This window comes from Balaenoptera acutorostrata, chromosome 1, assembly GCF_949987535.1.
Source record: "Balaenoptera acutorostrata chromosome 1, mBalAcu1.1, whole genome shotgun sequence".
In the NCBI taxonomy this organism is placed as follows: domain Eukaryota; kingdom Metazoa; phylum Chordata; class Mammalia; order Artiodactyla; family Balaenopteridae; genus Balaenoptera; species Balaenoptera acutorostrata.
Window position 1 is genome coordinate 136,099,586 of NC_080064.1, and position 27,625 is coordinate 136,127,210.

Sequence of the window (27,625 nt, forward strand, 5' to 3'; positions counted from 1 at the left end):
GTTGAATGGTCTATATAGTTTATCTTAATAAAATAATACGCAAATGCAGCTATTAATCAAAAAATAACTGAATATAAAAATCACTGCTAATCCTATCACACAGTCTTAGGATTTGAATAAAATACCATGTTTTTGTTTTCTTCTGACTTTTTGTTACAAAAATTGGATCATACAACATATATTATTTTGTAAAGTGCTTCTTCCTCGTTCAACAATTTGTTTTACATTGTTTATGTAAAATAAATATGTTTCTACATCTTTATTAATGACTATACAATAAATTATCTTTTCTCTTGCTCTAACATTCACAGCATAGGGCACCACGCTAAATGTTTTACATAGATTAGTTTATTCAGAGGTTCACAACATAAGTAGCATTATTAGCTCCATTTCAGAGGTGAGGAAACAGATTTAGACGGTTAAGGATATTTTCAAGGTACCACAGCTAGTAAATAGTAGAGCCAAGATTGAAACTGTCTTATTTCAGAGGCCAAACTCCAAACACTTCTCTATTGCTTCTCATCATTTTTCAACATAACATCTATTCTTAGACATTTATGTTGTTTTTTGGGTTTTTTTGGCCATGCCACGTGGCTTGCGGGATCTTAGTTCCCCGACCTGGGATCGAACCCAGGCCCCAGCAGTAGAAGCGCAGAGTGCTAACCACTGGACTGCCAGGGAATTTCTGACATTTATGTTGTTTTAAATTTGTTTTTTGCTCAACAATATTGCATTGAAAATCCCTCTATATGTGTGTGTGTGTGTGTGTGTGTGTGTGCATAGTCCAAGAATTCAGAGGCTGCAGCAATAGGTATATAGTTTAATATTACTTTTTAATATTTCCAAACATACTTGTGGGTAAATGTCTTACATACTTCTAACACAAATATGTCCAAGAGGAAAATCATCATGATTTATAAAAACTAAGAAGGAAAAAAGACTGGTGAATATACAAACCACAAATCTGCATTAAAAAGGTCAACTAAGATTTCCAATTTATACAATTAAGTACACATATACTTCAACTAGTTGAAATCAAACTAATTGATTCAACACTTATAAGTCTGTAATTTAAGAAAAATACTTTTAACATATAATCTATCATTCATATTTGAATCTGAATAAAATTTTAATTATTTACTGCCCATTATTACTCCTAAAGATGGGATACTTTTTGACTGGTTACCACTTAATTTAGATTTGTGAACTAATTTCCTCTATTAACTCCTCTTAGAAAGCTCAGCTCTCACTTTCTTTTTTTCCCTTTTTGTAACTCAATTCAAATTACCTTGTTAAATCAACTCAAATTACCAAGTTCTTATCTAGAGCAACCAGTATGGAGGCAGATGTGGTGGGAGATCCCAAGTATAAGGCACTGGCATTAATAATCTCCTAAGAGATATTAGAAACTATGTGAAAGAAAGAAAACAATGTACAATTAGGCTTGAGAAGAAATAATATGTATGAAAAAAAGGAGACTGAGAATGGGTATTTACTAGAATAATACAAAATAAAGAGAACAATGATATGGATAACAGAAAGAAGGGACTGTCTCTTAGTAGAAAAGCTTACTCAACAGTATTTTAGCAATTGAGATTTACCTGGTTGACACCTTGTTTCCTTCAACAAAATAAAAGACAACTGAAAGCTTATTTTATGATTCTTTAGTTCAGAAGGTTTCTCAAAGGATATTCGTCAGGTGTAAGCAGTCATATTTAGAAAGTTCTCTTCAAAACATATTTAAAACTCACCACGAAATCATAGGGAGATCAAATAACATGGAATCATGAAAGTCAACCAAATGTTGTTTATAACCAAAAATGATACTACTATACTGCAATATAGATAAATATATAATAACATATTAGTGGTCTTAAATAAATAAAACACTTCTCATTCTACTGCATCGACTATATTGCTTCTCTCTTTTTAAGGAGCAGGGGCTGAAATCCAATCTGAAGTTCAAATGTTTAAGGGGGCAACATTAAAAAATAGTATCATCTGGATTTTATTCACAAATAACATATAAAACTGAGCAATACAGACTAGAAGATACATGTATTTTAATTAGACAAGTTATAAAAATCTACTATTTAAGAAAAAGTGCATATACCACAGTGTTATTCTTCACAAAACCCACGGTGACATTACAAACTGGTAAATGATGGCATGTTAAGCTCAACTTCTGAAAAGGGTAATACTCACGCAGAGACAATTTCCTCACCACTCACAAACTTTGCATAAGAGACTGCTTTTCGGTGTCCTTTGAATACCATGATTGGCTGTTTAGTGTTACGAAGATCATAGTAGTGAACACAGTGATCTAAAATAAAACAAAACAAACAAAAAGAGAAAAATGTAGTAAATGAAGAAATGGAAAGCAAAGCTTATTTTAACTGGTTTGGGTGTTTTTCATCAAATGTTTAAGAAACAACATCCCACCTATAACAGTCAGAAAACTAAGGGCAATGACTCCTTTTCAAAGATAAGAAGATACAGCACGTTTTCTGTTTTGAATCTAGGAGACTATGGTTGTGTAAAAAAGTGTATATACATATGCCAATGTCAGTCTGAAAGGGAGTTCCACTGATATTTCTTGCGATCCTGGCTCTAGAAACAGTATTAAGGATTCAAAATAACTGGAAAAATTTTAACATATCCTTACATTTTGATGGCTTTATAAAAGTAATGTAAACATTTTGGGTTTCTGGTTAAACAAAATGCAATATAATTTTATTCCCCACATTTGCTTTTTAAAATACACTTTCTTGAGACACCTTTTACATATAATAAAAATCTACTCACTGTAAGTACATAATTCAATGATTTTTAGTAACGTTACCCAGTGGTGCAACCAACACCATAAATCAGTTTTAGAACATTTTCTTCATCCCAGTAAGATCCCTCATGCACATTTACCACCCACCACCCTAGGCAGCCACTATATTTTACCTCTATAAGTTTGCCTTTTCTGAACACTTTATATAAATGAAATCATACAATATGTGACTTTTATGTATGCATGGCTTCTTACACGTTACATGATGTTTTTGCAGCCCATCCATGTTTTAACACGTGTCAGCAGTTTATTATTTTCTATTGCTGAACAGTATCCATTGCATGGATATACCACATCTTGTCTGTCCACTCACCAGTTTATGGATATTTGTTTCCATTTTTTGGTTATTGTGAATAATGCTGCTATAAACAATTGCATTCAAATCTTTGTGTGGACATTTATTTAGGTCTCAGGTAGATATCTGAAAAGTGTAATTACTGTGTCACGTGATAATTCTGTGTTTAACTTTTTAAGAAACTGACAAACTGGTCACTGTACCATTTCACATTCCCACCAGCAATACATGATGGTTCCAATTCCTTTACTTGAGTTCTCTGAAAATTTTGGATACACATCCGAAATGTGCTTTGCAAATATTTTCAACCTTTCTGTTGCTTATCTTTTTAGATAAGTATGGAAGTTTTGAACTTTGATAAGGTCCAATTTATCTTTTTTTCTTTCATAGAACACACTCTTGGTGTTGCAAATACAAAAACTGACTAATCCAAGGTCTTAAAGATTTTTCTATTTTTTTTCTAACAGATTTATTGTTTTGGTTCTTATGTTTAAGTCTGTGATCAATTTTAAGTTAATTTCTGTGTGTATGGTGTGAAGTAAAGGTCTTAGGTCATCTTTTTGCACGTGGATGGATATGAGTCCAGTTGTCCCAGTATCATTTGAGAACAGACTTTTTCCCCAATGAACCGCTTTGGCACCTCTGTTGAAAATGAATGGACTATAAATAAGGATTTTCTTCTGGATTCTTAATTCTAATCAACTGATCCACAGATGTCTACTCTTCTGCCAGTACAACAACGCCTTAATAACTACAGCTTTGTAATTTTGAAATTGGGAAGAAAAAGTCCTCAAATTTTTCTTTTTCCTCAAAATTGTTTTGCTCTTGTTTGCCACAACTGGTATCACAGCCTTTGATAGTTGTGATACTACATCTGATTGTTTTCAACAATACCCTGGGTACAGGTCTTTTCCCATGGAGACTCTGAATCAGGTCAAACAGAAACAACATCTTGCAAATGGAGCTTTTTCTTTTCTAGTGAGTTGTAAGTCAGGTCAAATAGTGAAAGTGATCTGGAAATGGGGATTTTTGAGAAGCTCCAAAACCAGTTTTACCCCAGTGGTGACAACAAGGCTGCTGGTTTTCAAAGCTTCCATAACTATAATGTTAGTTCATTTTTATAAATTTGACAGTATTTTTGTTGCTTATATGGAAAAGTATTCCCACATTGCAGTTTATGTTTATTATTGTAATTGCATTAAGTGATCACCTCAAATGACAGCATTCAGCTTATCCTGTGGAAGTACAAATGTATAGCTGTAATCTGTTCGGCATGTGTTAGAGTAAAAATGGAAGAAAAAAATCCTCCTTCATCCACTGTGCTCATGTTAAATTTATCAGTAAAAGACAGTAAACTTCTCTCTTGCAGTAAATAATTCAAAATTGAAAAACATTTTAGTAAAATAATTCTTTAATTTCTCAAGTTATTTTATAAGCTGAAAATAATGATACTATAAAATAGCATAATACAGTATAATGATATACTACCTCATTCTCAGGCTAATAAAAAAGCAAAAGGGGATGTAATATGTAAAAGATATAGGGGTATAAGTAAAGGTTAAATTATGTCATTGTGTATTGCAAACAGATTTTTCAGTAGCTGGAATGAGAAAAGTAGTGTAGAGACTGAGTAAGAAATGCAGGTGTTTCTGTAGACATGGCAGCCTCAAAAGAAATTGTACTGCAGTACTCAGAACCAGCTTACCATGTGCGATTTATTTTCAGCAAAATATATACTAGCTATCACGTTAGTGTTATTATGTTATCATGTTGGGTTTCTTTTCTTTTTTTGGTTTTATATTTTCACTGTATTTAGTTAGAATTTGACTTGACTTTATAGTTGCTTTAAGAGGTAGGAACACACAAAGGTGATCTTCAGTTGTACATTTGTGCATATACTTTAGCAATATTATGATATAAATAATTTAGGTAAGTAGGTGAAGTCCTCAATAATTTTCTTTCCTTTATAAAAGGGAAGTCTTTCTGAAGTGTCACTATAATTCTAATAGTCTTAATAATTTGAAGATTTAGTATATGATCCCATCTCTATTTTTCTTTTCCCCCTTTTTTACTTTGAAAAATTTCAAATTTGCAGAAAAGTAGAAAGAATAGTACAATGAATACCTTTGTACCTTTCAATCTAGACTTACCAACTGTAAGCATTTTACAAAATTTGCTTTATTCTCCCTTCTAAAAACAAACAAGCACATGTACTTTTTTTCCCCCTTGAACCATCTGAAAGTAAGTTTTAAATATCAGGATACTTTACCTATAAAAATGTCAGCACCCACCTTCTAAAAAGAAGAAAACTCTTCAACAATATCATATGTCATATTCAAGAAATTAATATTGACATGAGAATAGAATTTAATATGTATTCTGTATTCAAATATCCCAACTGTTTAAAAAATATCCTGAAAACTATTTATTTAATTTTGCTAAAGGGTCACACACTATATTTAGTTTCTATGACTGTCATTTTATATAGAACATTTTCATAATACTATTATTTTTGAAGCATCTAGGCTAGTTGTTTTGCAAAGTGTTCCACAAGTCTAAATTTGTCTGAATGTTTTCTCATTATTATGCTCTTATTACATAGCTTTGACAAGATTACTATAAAACTGATGGTCCTTCGTACTGCATCACATCAGGAGGCATATAATGTTTGTTCCATTGGTGGCCCTAAATTTGATTGCTTAAATGCCCCCATGGCCTTGTAAATGTAAACAGAATCTGTTTCTTTTTCTTCAATTTTTAATCAAACTATGCTACTTGTAAAACCATGAAGAGGAATACCAACAAAGAACAATTTCCAGTACAATGAATAATTTTCCTATAGGGATACTAAAGAAAATAAACCAAACCAAACCAAAACAAAGCAAAACACCCAAACAAACACAGTTTCACCATTAATAAGGTAATCACTGCTGATATGCTAAAATAATAGGGTGGAAATAATTTGTCTGGAATAGATGTAGAAATATCTTATTGAACTTAATGTTTAATGAACAGTTCATTGCCTTCTACTAAAGTAAGAATAAACCAACTATAACTGATAAGTCAAAGTTTTTAAATACAGTTTATGACACAGCCACTCTAAACTGTGTTCCAAAAAGCAAGAAGACAATATGGCCAATCAGAGATCAAACTGAATTTTTAAAATCCTCGATTCTATTTTCAGGTTTCCCAGATGCTTGAGAATTTATAAAAATTCTCAATGTTCCAGCTTTTGGATATCACCAAGATAGGGTTGAGATGAGAAAGCAAGTTGGAGAAATCCTTAGAAAGCTTTCCTTAGGCAGGGCAAATAACTTTAGTATTTAAAAACACACAGGTCCACTGGTTACTGATATTTATCTCATATAGCTATCATTACTGCTCTTAAAAACAATAATTAAATCATTTTTACCTCCTTTAAGCCTTTGATGATATCCTAACATACCACCTCAGAGATCTGAAAGAAAGCTAATCTTTGGAAACAGAAAGATCAAGCAAGTATAAGTTAAATGATACAAATGCACATGGAATACTTTGGAAGCATTTGCTTTTAACACCAGCTCTGAATCTGGTTGTTAGATCTTTGTTCATCATTTGAGAAAGAATCAGAAATTGTCATTGCTTATTTTTTTACCGTATATAAAACCCTAGAAAGACATATTAACTTTAGCCCACTATTATGTACGCTTTACTTTATGAGTCACCCCTCCTTACCAGTCTGCAAAAGATGCACAAGCAACTGTGATATTCCCCTAGTGTCACAGAAGTAGCAACTATCTATCTGTACATTAGAGATTAAGCCACAATCATCAAATCAGCAGCAGTTAAAAACAAACGAGTAAGTTTTCCAGTTCTACACATAAAGTGCTTAGAAGTTAACACTCCATCCTAACAACAACTAAAAGGTAAACAGACTAAAAAATCAACAACTATTCTAGGATCCATAAGAGAGGTGAGCGCCAAGGTCAACCGCTGACACAAAGATTGGAAAGCCAAAAGCAAATACAGGGAGTCATAGCTTATCAGAGCAGAGACTCACAAGGAGAAATTGCCATGGGGAACCAGAATCTGGGTATAAAAATTTGAATTGTAACAGGTGAATTGCTGAAGGCTCAGTGTGGACAAGTCCGAGAGTTAAAAATTCCAGAAGGATCCAGTCATAGGAGTCCTCCATAATTTTGTCAGATTTATTTCTAGAAGCTTGATCAGGTTCTTAAAGGTAGAACACAGAGGATTTTTAGAGCAGTGAAAACACTCTATATGATACTATGATGATGAATACATTGGTCCAAATCCATAGAACGTACAATACCACAAGTGAACTGGTGATTATGATGTGTCAATGCATATCCATCAATTGTAACAAATGTACCACTCTGGAGGGAGATATTGATAATGGGGGGTTATGCATGCGTAGGGCAGGAGGCATAGGGGAACTCTGTGTTATCTCCCTCTCAATTTTGCTGTGAACCTAAAACTGTACTAAACAAAAAAAAGCCTTTAAAAAGAAGTCTCAGTTATGTATCAACATATTTTCCCAAAATTAAAAACAAAAACAAAATCTCAGTTAAGAAAAAGTAGCAGAAACATTTATAACAATATCCTCCCTCGCTTAACTTACTTAGAACCTCAGGATATAAAACCGATTAAAGTAAGAGCTGCTCTGGTTAGAGCCCAAGGAGGAACAGGAGCCCTTTTCTAAGTCTCTTCTCTCCCTACATTTGGCTTTCCTTCCCACCTGCCAACTCTTGAGAAATCTGATGAGACAGAATTTGAAAATTAATAATTTTATTATTGATCACTATGAAAAAATGACTTCATTTATTTTTTCCCAAATTTATCTCTTTTTATGGTAGGGAGAGAGTATATTAATGAATTTTTAATGCTTAATTCCAAAGTTCATGGGCAAATAAAAACTTTTACAAATCGCTACTATGACCATCCCCAAATCCAGTTCAAAATATCAATAACACCTATTTTTTCCAATAATATCTATTTGTGTATGTTCATGATTTGTTGGTTTTAATTATCTTTGATGGAAGAAAATGTGTTTCCTCTAAAAGAGTTTCTCTTGTGCTGTTTCTAAAACTAGACTGGCAACAGGGAAAATATTGTGTAAATCTTCGTACTCACTAATACGACCCAGTACAATGTTCTATACATAGACATTAGTGGCTAAACAATGATATCATTATAAGCTTTATCACTTGGAAACGCAGAAAAATATGTATCCTGTATAGAAAAGTTTTAATGTTTGTGTTTGTTATTTGCATTCATCTGAAAGTATACACAATGAATTACTTGTGGAATATACAGTTTTATTACTATACTACTGTAGTAGGTTACAGATAAACATAAACCACACAATCTAAAATATTCACAGTGGCTTATAAAACATTAAATAAGCACAAAATGTGGGCAAAATTTCCTGGTTTCACGGTTTGCCTTCTTTAGAATCAGTTTCTACATAATAAAATGTGTGCTAATTACCAGGGAAATTTAAGGAACTGTTGTTTTCCTCTTCTGCTTAGTAGGTGATATTTTTTTAAAAATTAGATTTTTATAAAATTATTCAAACATCATAAATCTAAATTCAGAGGCAATGCCTTACAAATACAAATCTAAATGGCTTTAGAAATATAAAATGGGTATGCCCACACTAGAAATAAAAGACTGAAATACATACTCAAAACGCAGTAGAAAATTATTTCCTCAACGTAGTAGAAAATTATTTCCTAGTTTTCTAAGTTTACGTATAGCCAAACTAAGCACCTGTAAAAATATGTGAATATTTATTTTGTGAGAATTAATTTGCTTTAGTCTTTACTGATCTGCTTTACTTCAATCTCTTTTCACAAAATGGTTGTCTAAATTAGTGGTAGTAGGAAAGAACCAAAAGAAAAAAAAAAAAACTAAATAGTTTTTATACAGCATTTAGCTGAAAACTTTTAAAATTTTAATAAAATAACCCAATCAGGGGATTTGGTCTTTGAACTGGTAAATTTAATCTGTTTCAATTTACTGTGTTCAGATTAGTCAGATGTTTGGATTAACTCTCATCACCTTAGTTTTTACTTTTAATCCTGGGTTTTTCTATGGTTCTTCATTTCCTCGTATCCTGCCTGCTACAGATTGAGTTCTTTTTAATACAGATTGAGTTTTCTCTCCTACTGTAGGTTTGGAAGTAGAGATTCTATTTCTATTCTTTAATGATTATGCTTAAAATTGTAGAATGAACGTATGACTTGAAGGATAAAGTTAATTAATATTGTTACACAGATTATACAAAAACCTTAGATTGTTTTCCATTTCATCAATACTCCTCCAAAACCTGGGTTACATTTTGATTGTCCAAATTTTTACTTCCATCTTTTTAAAACATCCAAATTAGTCTTATTTTTCTATTATTGTTGTTGTTGTTTTATACAGTCAATGCTAAGATTTACCCACATTTATGAATTTCTTTGCTCACAAGATTTCACTCCTTGTATTTTATTCAATTCTTGATTTAATTCTCTTCTTTTGTCTGTTTCTCTGTGGTGGGGGCAGGAAGAAGCAGCATCCTATGCCATGAAGTCAGTGGTTAGAATTCTCAGGGGTCCAGCTCCTCTCCACCACTCAGAGCCCAGGCTAAGACAAAGTTTCTGGAGATTTCCCCATGTAGATACGCAGATAGGCAATTACAACACCCTAGGTACACACTTTCCAGGTCCACACCACCGGTTCCCTCCCCAATAACTCTTCAATATCCAGGTCTCTGGATTACTGAGGCCAGCAACTTTCCATCACCACCAGGCAACATAACTTCAGCTCACATGTTTACTTCTCTAGTTTTTATATTCTGCTTTGTTTGTGACCCTTTGTGATTTCAATACTTTATAAGCTATGCATCTAAAATAATATTTTATATATTTTACCTAAAATAATGTTTATGTAAAATAAATAAAATATTTATTGACAGAGGATTTTCAGTTTATCTAGTCTATCACACTGTTAGAACCAGAACTCCCTTTTGAGAATCTTACTACTTCAATTGGTATAACCATTTGAAGCAAGTTTCAAAATAAAAGACTGATTAACCCTTCACTACGTCAAGTAACTACTTTTCTGGTGTATTTCACAGCTGTCCCTCCATTTCAAGAGGTACTTTCATCCAACCCAGAGTATTTTTATTAATATAAAGTATATTTCTATATTAAGTGTCTTTCTATAGCAAGTGTCTTTCTATAGCAGTAATATAATAGGTAGGCTCCATGCAAGTAAATGATTGAAAACTCATCTAAAATGGAGAATTTAAGTGCAAAAGATAATGTAGATTTGGGGTTCAGTCTATTTAATGACCTCCTTTATGCTTTTTTTAAAGTCATAATGAATCCTATTATCTCAATAATAATAGTTCATAAGAAAAAAAATTTGGCTTTTCTCTTTTACTAGACAGATTTGGTCCTTATGTTTTGCTAAATGCTATTAAAACAGACACTTAGTATTTTAATTCAATTATGCTCATCAGACAAAAACAGCTTTCTTACTATGACATATAAAGGGTCTTCATTATTTAGCCTATACCTACATTTCCAAATTCTTGTTCCACCAATTCAGGAACCTGTAAATATTTTTAGCATAGTTATTCTTGTCCCAGGAGAAGATAGAGGGGTACACATGAAAATGATATAAGGAGCAATTTCAAAATACAAATGCTTGGCCTCCTCTCTGAAGATTCTAACTCAGTAGGTCTATGATAGGGCCCAGACATGAATAATGTTTCAGCTTCTCAAAAAAGACTGATACGTCTCAGAATGTAAAAACACTATTCTAATGCTATTTTTTACAACATACTAAAACTTATTTGCTCGTCTGCCTTACCTAACTGTGACATCTTGAGGGGTAAGATTATTTTTTATTTTTGTATACATAGTAACAAATACAAAGTTATTTTAAAAATACGTGTTTGTGAAGTTAATAAATCAATGATATAATTCTGATGGAAAGAATTCCAGGTATCCTGATTAATGTGATAGAGGGGGGAATTTTTTTTTTAATGGCACATGGTCTAGTTCCTCTAATCACTATTTACTTTCCTTTTAGGGACTGTAAGAAATCTTTAGATATATGTTACACATTGGATAAGCAGATCTGTAATTAAAGTGGAGACTACAAAGTTCATTGTGCTTAGGCTGTTCAGTATCATAACATTCTATTTGTGGATCCAGAGTGCAGCTAAGTATCACTTACCTGGTGGTCTCACAGATGTTTCAACCCAGGATGACCACAGTTTCCTAATACTAACACACCCCTACTATGTGTCTTCTAATATACTTTTATTCAGAATTCAGTATTCTAGAGTTATACAAAATCAAGTGGCTGCTTTTGTTTCTATTTTCTGCAATTTATATCTGGAATAGAACCATCTTTTTGTATCCATGCATCCATCCTCCACCTAACCATCTGTCCATCCATCCATGCAAGCAGGGTTATTAACATCTTAAACTTATCACAGTTCCAGAGTTAATTAAACCACAGTTTTTGGTTGTTTGAAAAATCTTTGTTTTTATTTGTAAAAAAAGATTTTTTGGCTGCATATAGAATTTGGGGTTAAAAAAACTTTTAGCACTTTAGATGTGTGGTGGTTCCATTGGTTTTTGGTCTGTATAGTTTATAATGAGAGGGTTGCTATAATTTTTATCTTTCATAGTATATAATATTTCTCTGTCTTCAAGATTTCTCTTTGTTTTGGACATTTTGACTATGATATACCTAGGTATTTTTGGTCTGTTTTTGTTTTTATCGTGTTTGAGGTTCTGTAAACTTCTGGTATCTAAGGTTGGTTATCTTTCACACATCTTGAAAAATTCTTGGTCTTTATCTCTTCAAATATTTCTTCTTTCCTTTTCTTTCCTTCTGCTTTTACAACTTCAATTACAAGTGTGTTTGACTGTTTGACATTGTCCAGCAACTCCTCGCTACTGTGTTCTGTCTTTCCCTCCCACTCTTTTCTTTGTGTTTCACTCTAGATAATTTCTATTGACCTATCTTCAAGTTCATCTAGTTTTTTCTTAGTTTGTATATCTGCTGATAAGCACATCAAAGAAGTCTTTGTTTCTGACATTAAGATTTGTATTTCCTTTTTTTTTTTAATATTTTATTTATTTATTTATTTATTTATGGCTGTGTTGGGTCTTCGTTTCTGTGCGAGGGCTTTCTCCAGTTGCGGCAAGTGGGGGCCATTCTTCATCGCGGTGCGCGGGCCTCTCACTATCGCGGCCTCTCTTGTTGCGGAGCACAGGCTCCAGACGCACAGGCTCAGCAATTGTGGCTCACGGGTCCAGCCACTCCGCGGCATGTGGGATCTTCCCAGACCAGGGCTCGAACCCGTGTCCCCTGCATTGGCAGGCAGATTCTCAACCACTGCGCCACCAGGGAAGCCCAAGATTTGTATTTCTAGTATTTCCATTTCACTTTTAAAAAATACTTTGCAGGGCTTCCCTGGTGGCGCAGTGGTTGAGAATCTGCCTGCCAATGCAGGGGACACGGGTTCGAGCCCTGGTCTGGGAAGATCCCACATGCCACGGAGCAACTAAGCCCGTGAGCCACAATTGCTGAGCCTGCGTGTCTGGAGCCTGTGCTCCGCAACAAGAGAGGCCGCGATAGTGAGAGGTCCACACACCGCGATGAAGAGTGGCCCCCACTTGCCGCAACTAGAGAAAGCCCTCGCACAGAAATGAAGACCCAACACAGCCATAAATAAATAAATAAATAAATAAATAAAATTCAAAAAATATATATATATATTAAAAAAATACTTTGCATTTCTCAGGTGAAATTCTTCATCTTTTCAAGCACATTGTTTATCTTTCCCACTAGATCCTTTAACATGTAATCATTTATTTTAAAATGTCTGTCTCATACCCCAACACCTGGGTTATCTATAAAACGAATGAGTCCTTTGAGTCTTGACAACAGGATGCTTATTCTTACTTATTTGTATACCACATACTTTTAAATTAAAGGTAAGAGATCATACATAGAACAGTAGACTCTGAGGTAAACAGTATTTCTGTCTGGAAATGAGTACCTCTTTTTCTGTCAGGCCATTAGTGTGATGGAATCAACTAACCTAGTGAGTGGTTGAGCTGAGTTTTGGTTTTGGTTGTTAAGCTCACTGTTGTTAAGTGCATCACAGGCTTCAAATCTTTCCAGCAATGAGCTGTCATCACTTTGTGCTTAGTGTGGTCCTGGGACAAGAGAAACTCTTCTCAGTATTCCTGCTCTACTGTTACTTTTCAACAATTCCTGCATGTCTGAGCCTAGGAGAGGGTCTTTCTCCATGCTACTGTCCTTCCCCCAGTGGTAGAGGACTTTTTCTTGCTTTTCTGGTGGTAGGATTCTGTTTGGAGAGGGGTTCTCAGTTCTTCTGTTCCATCATGAGTCCTACGAAGGGTGCACATGCCTGAGTTTCTGGTATGGGGCTTCTTAAGCATTCCAACCCCACACCATCATGGCAGGCAAATTCTATATAGCATCTGAGGCAGGTCTTAGACAAGAGAGAGTTTTCATGCCACTCAATCAGTGGTAGGAGATCTCTGCTTTGTATGATGCAGGATCCTGAGCCCAAGAAGTTTTCCTGCTTCTCTCCTAAGAGCTTAAAGCTTCTGCCTGATATGAGAAGAGGGTCTGGAGAAAAAGGTGATTATTTTGTGCTGGTCTTTCATCAGGAACTCATCACTTCATGAACTTCTGACTGCCACTGATGCAGGTTACTGTCTTGCCTCATTCATTTTGTGAGCAGCCAGTGGAGGGCCATGGAGAAAAGCTTATAAGTAAGTGTGCATTCCTCTTTTGTTCTGGACATCTAATTATTCTACACTGCTATGCCAGCCCACACTTGGCCTTTAAGAATGCATTAACATTTTAGCTCATTTCTTCTTACCAGCTTCTATGGTGGCTACTTCTTCCTCTTGTAGTCTGCAAATGGTGAAATTGTTCATATGTCCTATCTTTCCTTGGAGGGGCTTGGCATTCCTTGGAATTCAGTTACTCTGCCTTGTGACCTCAGCTCTCTGACAGGCAGGGGTCAAGAAAACTATAATTTAGTAGCTCATATAGTGTTTTCTGTTTTTAAGATGAGGGTAACATTTCTCATCTTAAAATGAATCTAGGAGAAAGAGCGGGAGTGATAGAAGAAGGGAAGTAGGGTGGTAAGGAAAGAGGGAGGAGAGGAGAAATATGAGAGTGAGAAAGATAAGGGAGAAGAAGGGTAGAAGTGAAAAGGAAAAGATGGAGAGGAAGAAGAAAGAGGAAGAAGAGAAGGAAATAAAAGGCAGGAAGAGAAAAAGAAGGAAAAGAAGTAAGGGGATTTGAGAGAGAGCACTAGAGAATATGAACAAGCAAGAGTCAGCATATGTACAGGCAAGGAAAAAAGTTTCTGAGATTCTGAACTTCTTTCTACAACCACAGATGGTTCTACAATAGTTGAGAGAGTTCAGGTTTTCAGATTCATGCATGAATTTATGAAAAAATCCACATCTTACTAAAACTCCTTGATTTATCTCATAAAAATACATATTTCTTTACAATTAAAAATATTTATTTTATGTTGTGCAATAACTCATTTAAAGACTAATCTAACAATTAAAGCATTTAGCACCTAATTTTTGACTAGGAATAGCCACTCATTGATTCTCTGCCACCTACAATGATCTATCTATATCTGTCCCGAAATTAACTAACCAAGTAGACTTCTAATTTTTTTCTAAAAGAATACTAAAAAACTATAACCTCATAAATTTTTAAATCAATGTCTAAAATTTTTCATCATTTGCCATTTATAACATTTAAATGACATTTTAAAATATGAATTAAGTATATCTAATGAAATCTAAACACCACAGTAATTTGATGTCAAACATCATCCACTAAAAAATATACATAAACAAGATATTCTTTAAGAGTGGAAAACTTCACATAATCTTTTCCTTGAATTTGTATTTTCGTTCCCCTTGCAAAATAAAATGTATTCCATTGATTTTATACTGTCTTTTAGACTAAGTCTTATTTAGTATTCTCTCTTCTTTGAAAAAAGGATGTATATAATACAAACATTAATTTTCTGTGACCAAAATGCTCTAAGTGTAAGATATTTTCTCCACTTGAGTTACTATTAAAATTATCAGTATACAATTGATAAAAATCAACAAATTTTGATAATTATTAAACAGAAGTAATACTTTATTAGAAATACAGGTTGTGGCACACCATCTCCCGCTGCCTTTTGTACTGACTGTGTTCTGGTAACTACAAAATGAATATTACCTACTCTTAGAATTCCATTCTTATTGTTCAGCATTAATTCTATTCCTATAGTTCATTTATATATTTATACAGATATAGTCATAGAAATGTAAAATTTCCTCACAGTAATGCCATTCAATTTTTTAAATCCCAAGTTTGTGCCAAAAATCACACAGCCATTTATTATCAAAAATATTTTTAATGATCTGACATCTTTACTGGACCACTCTTTAATTTTTTATTGAATACAAAGAACTAGAACCATCTACCTTGCTACCTAGTAATGAAGAGTATTTTAAAATCAGAATTTTTGCAAAGTACTAAAACGGGTTTACCAACATCAAATCAAATGTGCAGGAACACAATCCCTTATCCCAAGCACTTGGGGCAGATAAGTTTCATAATTCTGAATTTTTCAGATTTTGAAAGGAAATATGCTTCATATTATGCAACACTCCAAGTAAGGTCTGTGTCCACACTCTGTAATCAAATACATTAATATTTCTACTGGAAAACTTATGAACAATTACATGAAGTAGGATATATAAAGATAAGTAGCTCTGCTCTATATCTAATCACGCCATCAAATGAAAATGAGTTTTTGGTATTCAGAGCTTTCTATATTTTCAAATCGCAGATAATGGACTATGGACCAGTATTAATTATACCTGTTTATTTGTCCAACTGAAGTTAAGAAGATCTACGTTCAATATTTGGTGCTAATGGCTTCTTTGCTTTGCTCCCATGGAGCTTGAGAATAAGGAACAATGCATACGTTTTTTGACAACACTCAGAAGAAGTCCTTTAAAGAAAAAACAACTTCACCCACTTTCACTCTCTTACTCAACAAATATCTAAAGTAAAAGAACTCAAAGTACAAAATATACTTTTTCTAATGCCATGTTTCACTCTTAATAGAAATACCTGTAAGACAAAGAATGACAGCAAGTTACTCTAGTAACAACACTTAGAAGAAACATCCCTTTGTCAGATAATCCTGAGGTTTTTACAACCTGGTAAAATGTACCATGTTAAGGCTCATGATAATGAGAAATATGTTTTTCTCTTGTAAAACAGAAAAAAACTATTATAAAAGTTGAAGTATGGGGACTTCCCCAGCGGTCCAGTGGTTAAGACTTCGCCTTCTGGGGACTTCCCTGGTGGCACAGTGGTTAAGAATCCGCCTGCCAATGTAGGGGACACGGGTTCGAACCCTGGTCCAGGAAGATCCCACATGCCGCGGAGCAACTAAGCCCGTATGCCACAACTACTGAAGCTTGCACTCCAGAGCCTGCGTGCCACAAATACTGAGCCCGAGTGCCACAACTACTGAAGCCCGCACGCCTAGAGCCTGTGCTCCACAACAAGAGAAGCCACCACAATGAGAAGCCTGTACACTGCAACGAAAAGTAGGTCCCGCTCCCCACAGCTAGAGAAAGCCCGTGCACAGCAACGAAGACCCAATGCAGCCAAATAAATAAATAAATAAATAAATTAATTAATTAATTAAAAAAAATAAAAGACTTCACCTTCCAATGCAGGGGGTGCGGGTAACAAATTCAATAAAGACTTTAAAAATGGTTCACATCAAAAAAAAAAATCTTTAAAAAAAAAGTTGAAGTGGAAAAGGAGAACTGGCATGATACCTCAGGCTTCACTGTCAGGCATATCAACTTACATATGAAATTTGAGGACCTAAAAGTTGATTTTCTTAAATCTCTAAGTTTCTACACAAACCCTAAATGGTTTTAGTGCTCCATCAGGGTTTTCTTACTCCAGTTTGGAGACCTTTGCTTCAGATTACATGTCAAGTATTTAAGCATGTACTTCTATATGTGAAGATTTTGTAAAGCATGTGCTTAAAGGTAGCAGAGTATTTTTATGTAGATTTTTTTCCTGTGCTTTCAGACAAGTGGAATCCAGTGAAGGTGATATAGTTGGCTAAAGTACACTGATACTCTGTAAGTGATGATTTTTTATAAACAGAAGATGATTACAGCCTTGATAATTATGTAGAGAAATAGCCTTTATTCATTCAATATCATAAAATTTCCCAGAACAGTGTACTAATTAGCCATTGCCACAAAATTACTGTGTAACAAACTATTCTAAATTTTAGTAGCTTAGAACCGTCATTTATTTTCACAGATCTGAGGGACAGCTTAGGGTTGGCTGATTTCAGTAGAGCTTATTTATTTGTCTGGAGGTTGGATGATTTGGCTGGGGCAAGTCAGTGCCACTCCAAGTGGCTTTCTTCCTCCCCCTGGGACCAGTAGCTAGCTTGAGCATGTTCTCCTCATGGTGATGGCAGAGGGGTAAGAGTAAGCAAGCCCAACTGTGAAAGCATATTTCAAACTTCTGGTCAACTTCACACCTAACCATCACTTGGGCCAAAGCAAGTCACATGGCCAAGTCCAGAGTCAGGGTGGAGTTGTTTCCCACAGTGGGAAAGCACTGTTTAGTGTCAAAGTACATAAATACAGGGAAGGATAAAGAACTGAAACCAAAAATGCAATTTAATATAAATATTAAAATCTGAAACAAATCTTTCAGCATCTTATAATAGCTTAATATTGATTAATAGAGACCAATTAAATTAATAGAGACTAAGATCTCTAGGGGGAAAAAGAAAAGTCACATTTTATTTAATTCAGTTAAGCCCTTTAAGATAATATTTTAACCATGGTCTCTGTCTAATGATATCCAACTCAGACACTAGTACCTAAATTTTATATTTTCTGGAGCAGCCCTTTATAATATAGCCTCTTCTCCAATCCTCATTCTAATTCTCCCACTAAAGAAATAATCTATAAATTACATGATTCATCACTCTACTACTGTGTTTAGTATCAATATATTAAAAAAAAAACTAACCTTGCAAACAAAATGTGAGAACACCAAATAAATATTTAAATTCAGAAAAAATGATTTCAATTTTTTAACATAGGTTTTCAAAAATATTTAAAGTATTTCATATGACAGATTTACAATAATCTACAACAGTAAGCCACATTTAGAAGTCAATTTTTTAAAACCTCAATGAGGAAAAACACATTTTCTGGAACTCTTTAAGTAAATCACATATATCAGGATGTAAAAACCTTCTCTTATTGAGTGAATATCTGAATAGACAATGACAATCTTATTTATTCGGGCATTAAGCTTATTCTAAAAATTCCCTTAAACATAACCCATCCTAGCTGTCTGTAGGTGCTTGCAGAAAGGAACATAAATGATGTAGCTGAAACTGAAGTGTTAGTGGCTTACTGGGAAGAGAAACAACAAAAATTGATGAAGTCTCAATCTTTTATTAAAAAAAAAAAAAACTTAAGAGAGACTACCATGTATGTTTATTCACTTAAACCATTTTCACTTATAACTGCCAAAAACTCAATTATAAGAAGTTTCTATTGTAATATCTTAAAAGTATTTAATGATATATTTTATGAATTTTCTATATGCTAATTTTTAGCATTTGTTTAAATTAGTCTACATCTTTTCCATCTTTTAAAAAAAATTTCTTTCTGATTTGGAAAGTAGCCTGCATATAGACAGCTTATAAAACATGTGAAAAGTTTCAACATCTTTGTAACTACTACAGTGGTTACAACTACAATATTAAAGTCTCCTGTGCATCACATTTTTTTTTCCTCCTTCTGAGAGGTAACTGCTATATTTGAAGTTAGAACAATTATTTCTTTCTTTTTTTTTAATGGTTTGACCACATATTCCTATGGTCAATGTACATATTCCTAAACAGTGTAGTTCGTTTTGCATGCTCATGAATAGAATTGTAATGTGTGTTTTTCTGTGACTTTCCTTCAACATTTATGCTTGTTACTCATCCACATCAGTTCATGGAGCTGCAGTTCATTCATTTTCACTGTTAAATATGTTCTACAGTGTGAATATGCAAATAATGCAACTACATACATTATTTAAATACATGTTTCTCTAGGGCAAGGTTTCTCAAACTTTAGAGTGCATAAGAATTACCTGGGGAGCCTGTTAAAAAACAGGTTCCTGGGGTCCACCTTCAGAAATTCTGATTCAGTAGGTCTTGGTCAGGGTGTTAGAATTTGCATTTCTTACAAGCTCCTAGGTGATGCTGATGCTGATGCTATGCAGAGTATGCTTTGAAGAGCAAAGCTGTAGGATGTATTTATCATTTCCTTATTTATTTGAAAGAGTTCTTCATGTAATACAGATATGAAGATTTCTGTCATTTATATGTGTTCTACATATTTTCTCCCAATTAATGACTTTTTAAGAAATTATTTTCCAGGTATTTTTTGGTAAACAGAAGTTTTTAATTTTACTGTAGCCAAATTTATCTACCTTTCATTTACGGCTTATACTTTTTGTATCTTAAAGCCTTCCCTATTATAAGATCATGAAGATATTCTCTCTTAACTCATTTTCTAAATACTTTATAGTTTTGCTATTCACATCTAGGTTGTTTGGTTACCTGGAATCGATTGTGTACTGTATGGCGTATGAATTACGACATCATTTTCCCACACCAATTGTCCAACTATGAAAATTCCATATTTTCCAAACTTCTATGCAATACGATCTTTGCCAGGTATCAAATATCCATGCATTTGTAAGTCTATTTTTGGTTCTGTTCCACTAGTCTATCTATTCCTGTGCCAAAATAAAACTGTTTTCATTTACCTTTCCTTATCCTTGTTTTAAATGTGTCTCTTATAAAGAGTATATTATTGCATTTTGAACATTTTAACTAGTCTGTTAATCTGCACCTTTAACTTGCAGCTGTTAACTCGTTTCCATTTATAATAATTAGATACACCTGAATTTCTATCAGCTTATTTTCTGTTTTTTAACTATCCCAAATTTTCTATGCTTCCCCCCCCTTTCCATTCTCATTTTCTTTTTGATTAGCCAAATATTCTACTCCTCCCCCCCGACCCCAATAATAATTTGAATTTTGTGCTTTGCTTCTATTATTATTTTTTTTTTTTTTAAAGTTTTACTTGATTTTATTTATTTATTTATTTATTTTTGGCTGTGTTGGGTCTTCGGTTCGTGCGAGGGCTTTCTCCAGTTGCGGCAAGCGGGGGCCACTCTTCATCGCGGTGCGGGGACCGCTCTTCATCGCGGTGCGCGGGCCTTTCTCTATCGCGGCCCCTCCCGTCGCGGGGCACAGGCTCCAGACGCGCAGGCTCAGCAATTGTGGCTCACGGGCCCAGCTGCTCCGTGGCATGTGGGATCTTCCCAGACCAGGGCTCGAACCCGCGTCCCCTGCATTAGCAGGCAGACTCTCAACCACTGCGCCACCAGGGAAGCCCTGCTTCTATTATTTTAATGATCTTTCTAGAAAGCGTATCATGTATTTCGTACTTCCCCGTGTTTGTAGTGACTGCTCAATATTAGTTTCAAAAAATGAATGATCATGTCTATCATATTAGTAACAACTGAATAATAAATGCCTGACTTTAAAATATCTCTGCATTTAATATGAATATAAAATTTCCTGTGAAGCCCATTTTTTAAAAAGATCTAGCTAAACGACACTTACAGCCTGGAAGGCAAGACAGACATAAACAGGTGAAAGATTTACTAGGTGCCTCAAAGTTGTTCTTAAATTCTAGACTATCAAAAGTAGATTTTACAACAAAATAATAGAATAGTTTGTTTCTTGAATATTGGCGTTATGCACGCCACTTCCATTTGCATTCACACAGATTACTTAGAAACTTGAAAACAAAATGTCCTTGATGTAGTATAGATAACTGAAACACATGTTCATGAATGTTGTGATGCTAATTAAGATTTATTAAATAAATATTCAGACATTTAATTTATTTAAATGTGAAGGAAAAGACATCCCCACTGACAACCACTATATAAAATAAAAAACAAGGCAGATTTATGAACCTAACAAACCTAAAATATTTCCCATTAAATAAATAAGACAGAAAAAATGTAATAAAAGATATCCCAAGCACTTACATATCTATCAAGTTTCTCCATGTTAGCTCTATAAAATGAAACTAAACTAAACACCAGGTTCTTAAGTTGAAAGGGATGAATTATATTTTGGGGACAGATATAGGAGGAGGGCATGGAAGAGCAGAAGGTAGTCCAAAAATTCAAGTCAGAGATCTAAAGATAACCTAAAACTATGTATATTTTACATAATGTGCATGTTCATCTTTTAGAATCCATCTTGATTTTTAAAAACAAAAAATATTGTAAAAAAGAAAAATACTTATTGGCCATCTCCATAAAAAATGCTCCCTATCTATGGAAAGACACTTGTAAAAGTATTTTAAGAAGTACCTCTGAAGAGACAGTTTAATAATCTGTGATCAAGGGGAACTTAAGCTTTATCTGTAACATATGAAAGTTGAGAATGAGGATTTAACCCTGTACTATTTGTATAATTAAATATAAACAATTTTTAAATGATTACATACATTTTTAAAAGTGGAAGATACATATATAAGATATGTAGTCTCAACTTTACTGAGAATCAAGAAGTCTTTATGAAACATGAAGCTTTATAAAAATTCTTCTGAGTGAAAATTTTCAAAGAATAAACAACATAAGTCAAGTATAAGGAATACTGAAGGCAATCATGGAGCGCCTAGAACAGAAAGCAAAGGACTCTGTGTTTATTCTTTAAACAATAAGAAACCACTGCAAGTTTGAGAGTCAGGAAAGTAATATCAGTACTTAAAAATTAATTAATCAACAAAACCAAACCAAACAAAAAGGTTATTTTTTCCTTTTGAAGACTAAGAGTTATCACATATCAAATCACAAAAACTAGAAAGTATTGAAAATGGGAAAACAAATGGTATATGTTTATGTGGATGAACTGTTTAGTTTGCTGAGAGTAACAAAGAGTTTACAGCAACCAAAACTGAAAATGTTTGTTGAGAACACAGTTTAAATAGAATATTTCAGAATTCCTATTTGTTTGTTATAGAAACATTATTCCTTCCCAGTGAATATGTTATTAGTATAAATATCAATCTTGAATCAGAATAATACGAATCTTACCTTTGATTTATATCACTAATTTCTGGGGGGAAAAACAAAACTATTATTACTTAAAAGAGTATAACTTAGGAGTACCCCCATTTCCTATCTGTTATACTAATTACAGTTTTAAAACTTGCAAAATGCTTCAAGTAAGTAAGCAAGCAACTCTACCATTCTATTAAAACCACAGATTGTTAGTAGTTCTATTTACTTTAGTCTTACAATGTTCTCTAAAACTGGCTTTGAGAAGATGAATTGGAAAAAAATGGTTTTTCTACCTTTTTCTACTCAATAAGAAAACATCATGTAGTAATCAACTAACAAGACAATTAATAAACACCGTTACCCTTATGTCAAAAATCTTGTCCTGCTGAATGGATACAAAAACAAGACCGTATATATGTTGTCTACAAGAAACCCACTTCAGACCTAGGGACACATACAGACTGAAAGTGAGGGGATGGAAAAAGATATTCCATGCAAATGGAAATCAAAAGAAAGCTGGAGTAGCAATTCTCATATCAGACAAAATAGATTTTAAAATAAAGACTATTACAGGAGACAAGGAAGGACACTACATAATGATCAAGGGATCAATCCAAGAAGAAGATATAACAAATATAGATATATATGCACCCAACATAGGAGCACCTCAATACATAAGGCAACTGCTTACAGCTATAAAAGAGGAAATCAACAGTGACACAATAATAGTGGGGGACTTTAAAACCTCACTTACAACAAATGACAGATCATCCAAACAGAAAATTAATAAGGAAACACAAGCTTTAAATGACACAATAGACCTGATAAATTTAACCGATATTTATAGGACATTCCATCCAAAAACAGCAGATTACACATTCTTCTCAAGTGCGCACGGAACATTCTCCAGGATAGATCACATCTTGGGTCACAATTCAAGCCTCAGTAAATCTGAGAAAACTGAAATCATATCAAGCATCTTTTCTGACCACAATGCTATGAGATTAGAAATCAATTACAGGGAGAAAAATGTAAAAAACACAAACACATGGAGGCTAAAAAATACGTTACTAAATAACCAAGAGATCACTGAAGAAAACAAAGAGGAAATCAAAAAATACCTAGAGACAAATGACAATGAAAACACGACAATCCAAAACCTATGGGGTGCAGCAAAAGCAGTTCTAGGAGGGAAGTTTACAGCTATACAATCCTACCTCAAGAAACAAGAAAAATCTCAAATAAACAACCTAACCTTACACCTAAAGGAACTAAAGAAAGAACAAACAAAACCCAAAGTTAGCAGAAATCATAAAAATCAGAACAAATATAAATGAAATAGAAACAAAGAATACAATAGCAAACATCAATAAAACTAAAAGCTGGTTCTTTGAGATTAACAAAATTGATAAACCACTAGCCAGACTCATCAAGAAAAAGAGGAACAGGACTCAAATCAATAAAATTAGAAATGAGAAAGGAGAAGTTACAACAGACACCACAGAAATACAAAGCATCCTAAGAGACTACTACAATCAACTCTGCCAATAAAATGGACAACCTGGAAGAAATGGACAAATTCTTATAAAGGTATAGCCTTCCAAGACTGAAACTGGAAATAATAGAAAATATGAACACACCAATCACAAGGAATGAAATTGAAACTGTGATTAAAAACCTTCCACAAACAAAAGTCCAGGACCACATGGTTTCACAGGGGAATTCTATCAAACATTTAGAGAAGAGCTAACACCCATCCTTCTCAAACTCTTACAAAAAAAGAAAAGGACGGAACACTCCCAAACTCATTATATGAGGCCACCATCACCCTGATACCAAAACCAGACAAAGATACTACAAAAAAAGAAATTTACAGAACAATATCAATCATGAATATACATGTAAAAATGCTCAACAAAATACTAGTTAACAGAATCCAACAACACATTAAAAGGAACATACACCATGATCAAGTGGGATTTATCCCAGGGATGCAAGGATTCTTCAATATACACAAATCAATCAATGTGATACACCATATTAACAAACTGAAGAAGAAAAACCAAATGATCACCACAATAGATGCAGAAAAAGCTTTTGACAAAATTCAACACCCATTTATGATAAAAACTCTCCAGAAAGTGGGCATAGACGGAACCTACCTCAACATAATAAAGGCCATATATGACAAACCCACAGCCAACATCATTCTCAATGGTGAAAAACTGAAAGCATTTCCTCTAAGATCAGGAACGAGACAAGGATGTCCACTCTCACCACTATTATTCAATATAGTTTTGGAAGTCCTAGCCACGGCAATCAGAGAAGAAAAAGAAATAAAAGGAATACAAATTGGAACAGAAGAAGTAAAAGTGTCACTGTTTGCAGATGACATGATACTATACATAGAGAATCCTAAAGATGCCACCAGAAAACTACTAGAGTTAATCAATGAATTTGGTAAAGTAGCAGGATACAAAATTAATGCACAGAAATCTCTTGCATTCCTATACACTAATGACGAAAAATCTGAAAGAGAAATTAAGGAAACACTCCCATTTACCACTGCAACAAAAAAAAATAAAATACCTAGGAATAAACCTAGGTAGGGAGACAAAAGACCTGTATGCAGAAAACTATAAGACACTGATGAAATAAATTAAAGACAATACAAAAAGATGGAGAGATATACCATGTTCTTGGATTGGAAGAATCAATATTGTGAAACGACTATACTACCCAAAGCAATCTACAGATTCAATGCAATCCCTGTCAAATTACCAAAGGCATTTTTTACAGAACTACAACAAAAAATCTTAAAATTTGTATGGAGACACAAAAGACCCCGAATAGCCAAAGCAGTCTTGTGGGAAAAAAGAAGAGCTGGAGGAATCAGACTCCCTGACTTCTGACTATACTACATCATTACAGTAACCAAGACAATATGGTTCTGGCACAAAAAGAGAAATAGAGATCAATGGAACAGGATAGAAAGCCCAGAGATAAACCCACAGACCTACGGTCAACTACTCTATGACAAACGAGGCAAGGAATACAATGGTGAAAAAACAGTCTCTTCAGTAAATGGTGCTTGGAAAACTGGACAGTTACATGTAAAAGAATGAAATTAGAACACTCCCTAACACCATACACAGAAATAAACTCAAACTGGATAAAAGACCTAAATGTAAGAACAGACACGATAAAACTCTTAGAGGAAAACATAGGAAGAACACTCTTTGACATAAATCACAGCAAGATCTTTTTTGATCCAGCTCCTAGAGTAATGGAAATAAAAACAAAAATAAACAAATGGGACCTAATGAAACTTCAGAGCTTTTGCACAGCAAAGGAAACCATAAACAAGACGAAAAGACAACCCTCAGAATGGGAGAAAATATTTGCAAACGAATCAATGGACAAAGGATTAATCTCCAAAATATATAAACAGCTCATGCAGCTCGATATTAAAAAAAAAAAACCCAATCCAAAAATGGGCAGAAGACCTAAATAGACATTTCTCCAAAGAAGACATGCAGATGGCCAAGAAGCACATGAAAAGCTGCTCAACATCACTAATTATTAGAGAATGCAAATCAAAACTACAATGAGATATCACCTCATACAAGTTAGAATGGGCATCATAAGAAAATCTACAAACAACAAATGCTGGAGAGGGTGTGGAGAAAAGGGAACCCTCTTGCACTGTTGGTGGGAATGTAAATTGATACAGCCACTATGGAGAACAGTATGGAGGTTCCTTAAAAAACTAAAAATAGAACTACCATATGACCCAGCAATCCCACTTCTGGGCACATACCCTGAGAAAACCGTAATTCAAAAAGGCACATGCACCCCATGTTCATTGCAGCACTATTTACAATAGCCAGGTTGTGGAAGCAACCTAAATGCCCATTGACAGACGAATGGATAAAGATGTGGTACATATATACAATGGAATATTACTCAGCCATAAAAAGGAACGAAATTGGGTCATTTGTAGAGACGTGGATGGATCTAGAGACTGTCATACAGAGTGAAGTAAGTCAGAAAGAGAAAAACAAATATCGTATATTAACGCATATATGTGGAACCTAGGAAAATGGTACAGATGAACTGGTTTTCAGGGCAGAAATTGAGACACAGATGTAGAGAACAAACATATGGACACACCAAGTGGGGGAAAGTGGTGTTGTTGCGGGGGGGGTGGTGGGATATATTGGGAGACTGGTTTGACATATATATACTGATATGTATCAAATGGATAACTAGTAAGAACCTGCTGTATAAAAAAATAAATAAAATTAAATTAAATAAAAAAAAGAAATAAGACCTTCCCCATGACATGATTTTAAGAAAAAAAAAAAGAAAAAAAGAAATGAAGGAACAATAGCAAAGATCAATAACCCTAAAAGTTGGTTCTTTGAGAAGATAAAAAAAATTGATAAACCATTAGCCAGACTCATCAAGAAAAAAAGGGAGAAGACTCAAAGCAACAGAATTAGAAACGAAAAAGGAGAAGTAACAAATGACACTGCAGAAATACATAGGATCATGAGAGATTACTACAAGCAACTATGTGCCAATAAAATGGACAACCTGGAAGAGATGGACAAATTCTTAGAAAAGCACAACCGTCCAAGACTAAACCAGGAAGAAATAGAAAATAAACAGACCAATCACAAGCACTGAAATTGAGACTGTGAATAAAACTCTTCCAAGAAAAAAAAGCCGAGGACCAGATGGCTTCACAGGCGAATTCGATCAAACATTTAGAGAAGACCTAACACCTACCCTTCTCAAACTCTTTCAAAAGATATTAGAGGGAGGAACACACTCAAACTCATTCTACGAGGCCACCATCACCCTGATACCAAAACCAGACAAAGATGTCACAAAGAAAGAAACTACAGGTCAATATCGCTGATGAACTTAGATGCAAAAATCCTAAACAAAATACTAGCAAACAGAATCCAACAGTACATTAAAAGGATCACACACCATGATCAAGTGGGGTTTACCCCAGGAATGGAAGGATTTTTCAGTATATGCAAATCAATCCCTGTGATAAACCATATTAACAGGTTGAAGGAGAAAAACCATATGATTATCTCAATAGATGTAGAAAAAGCTTTCAACAAATTTCAACACCCATTTATGATTAAAACCCTCCAAAAAGTAGGCATAGAGGGAGCTTCCCTCAA

General features: G+C 34.1%; 1 protein-coding gene across 5 annotated transcripts in view; it reads right to left on the reverse strand.

Annotated features, from left to right (window-relative positions):
* Positions 1-27,625, reverse strand: part of COP1 (COP1 E3 ubiquitin ligase) — a 279,203-nt gene that overhangs the window by 67,137 nt on the left and 184,441 nt on the right. For all 5 annotated transcript variants that reach the window (XM_007165364.3, XM_057544833.1, XM_057544840.1 and 2 more), the window contains one exon: positions 2,206-2,323. In XM_007165364.3, the coding sequence (XP_007165426.3) occupies positions 2,206-2,323 (118 nt within the window). The remainder of the gene's footprint in view (positions 1-2,205; positions 2,324-27,625) is intronic.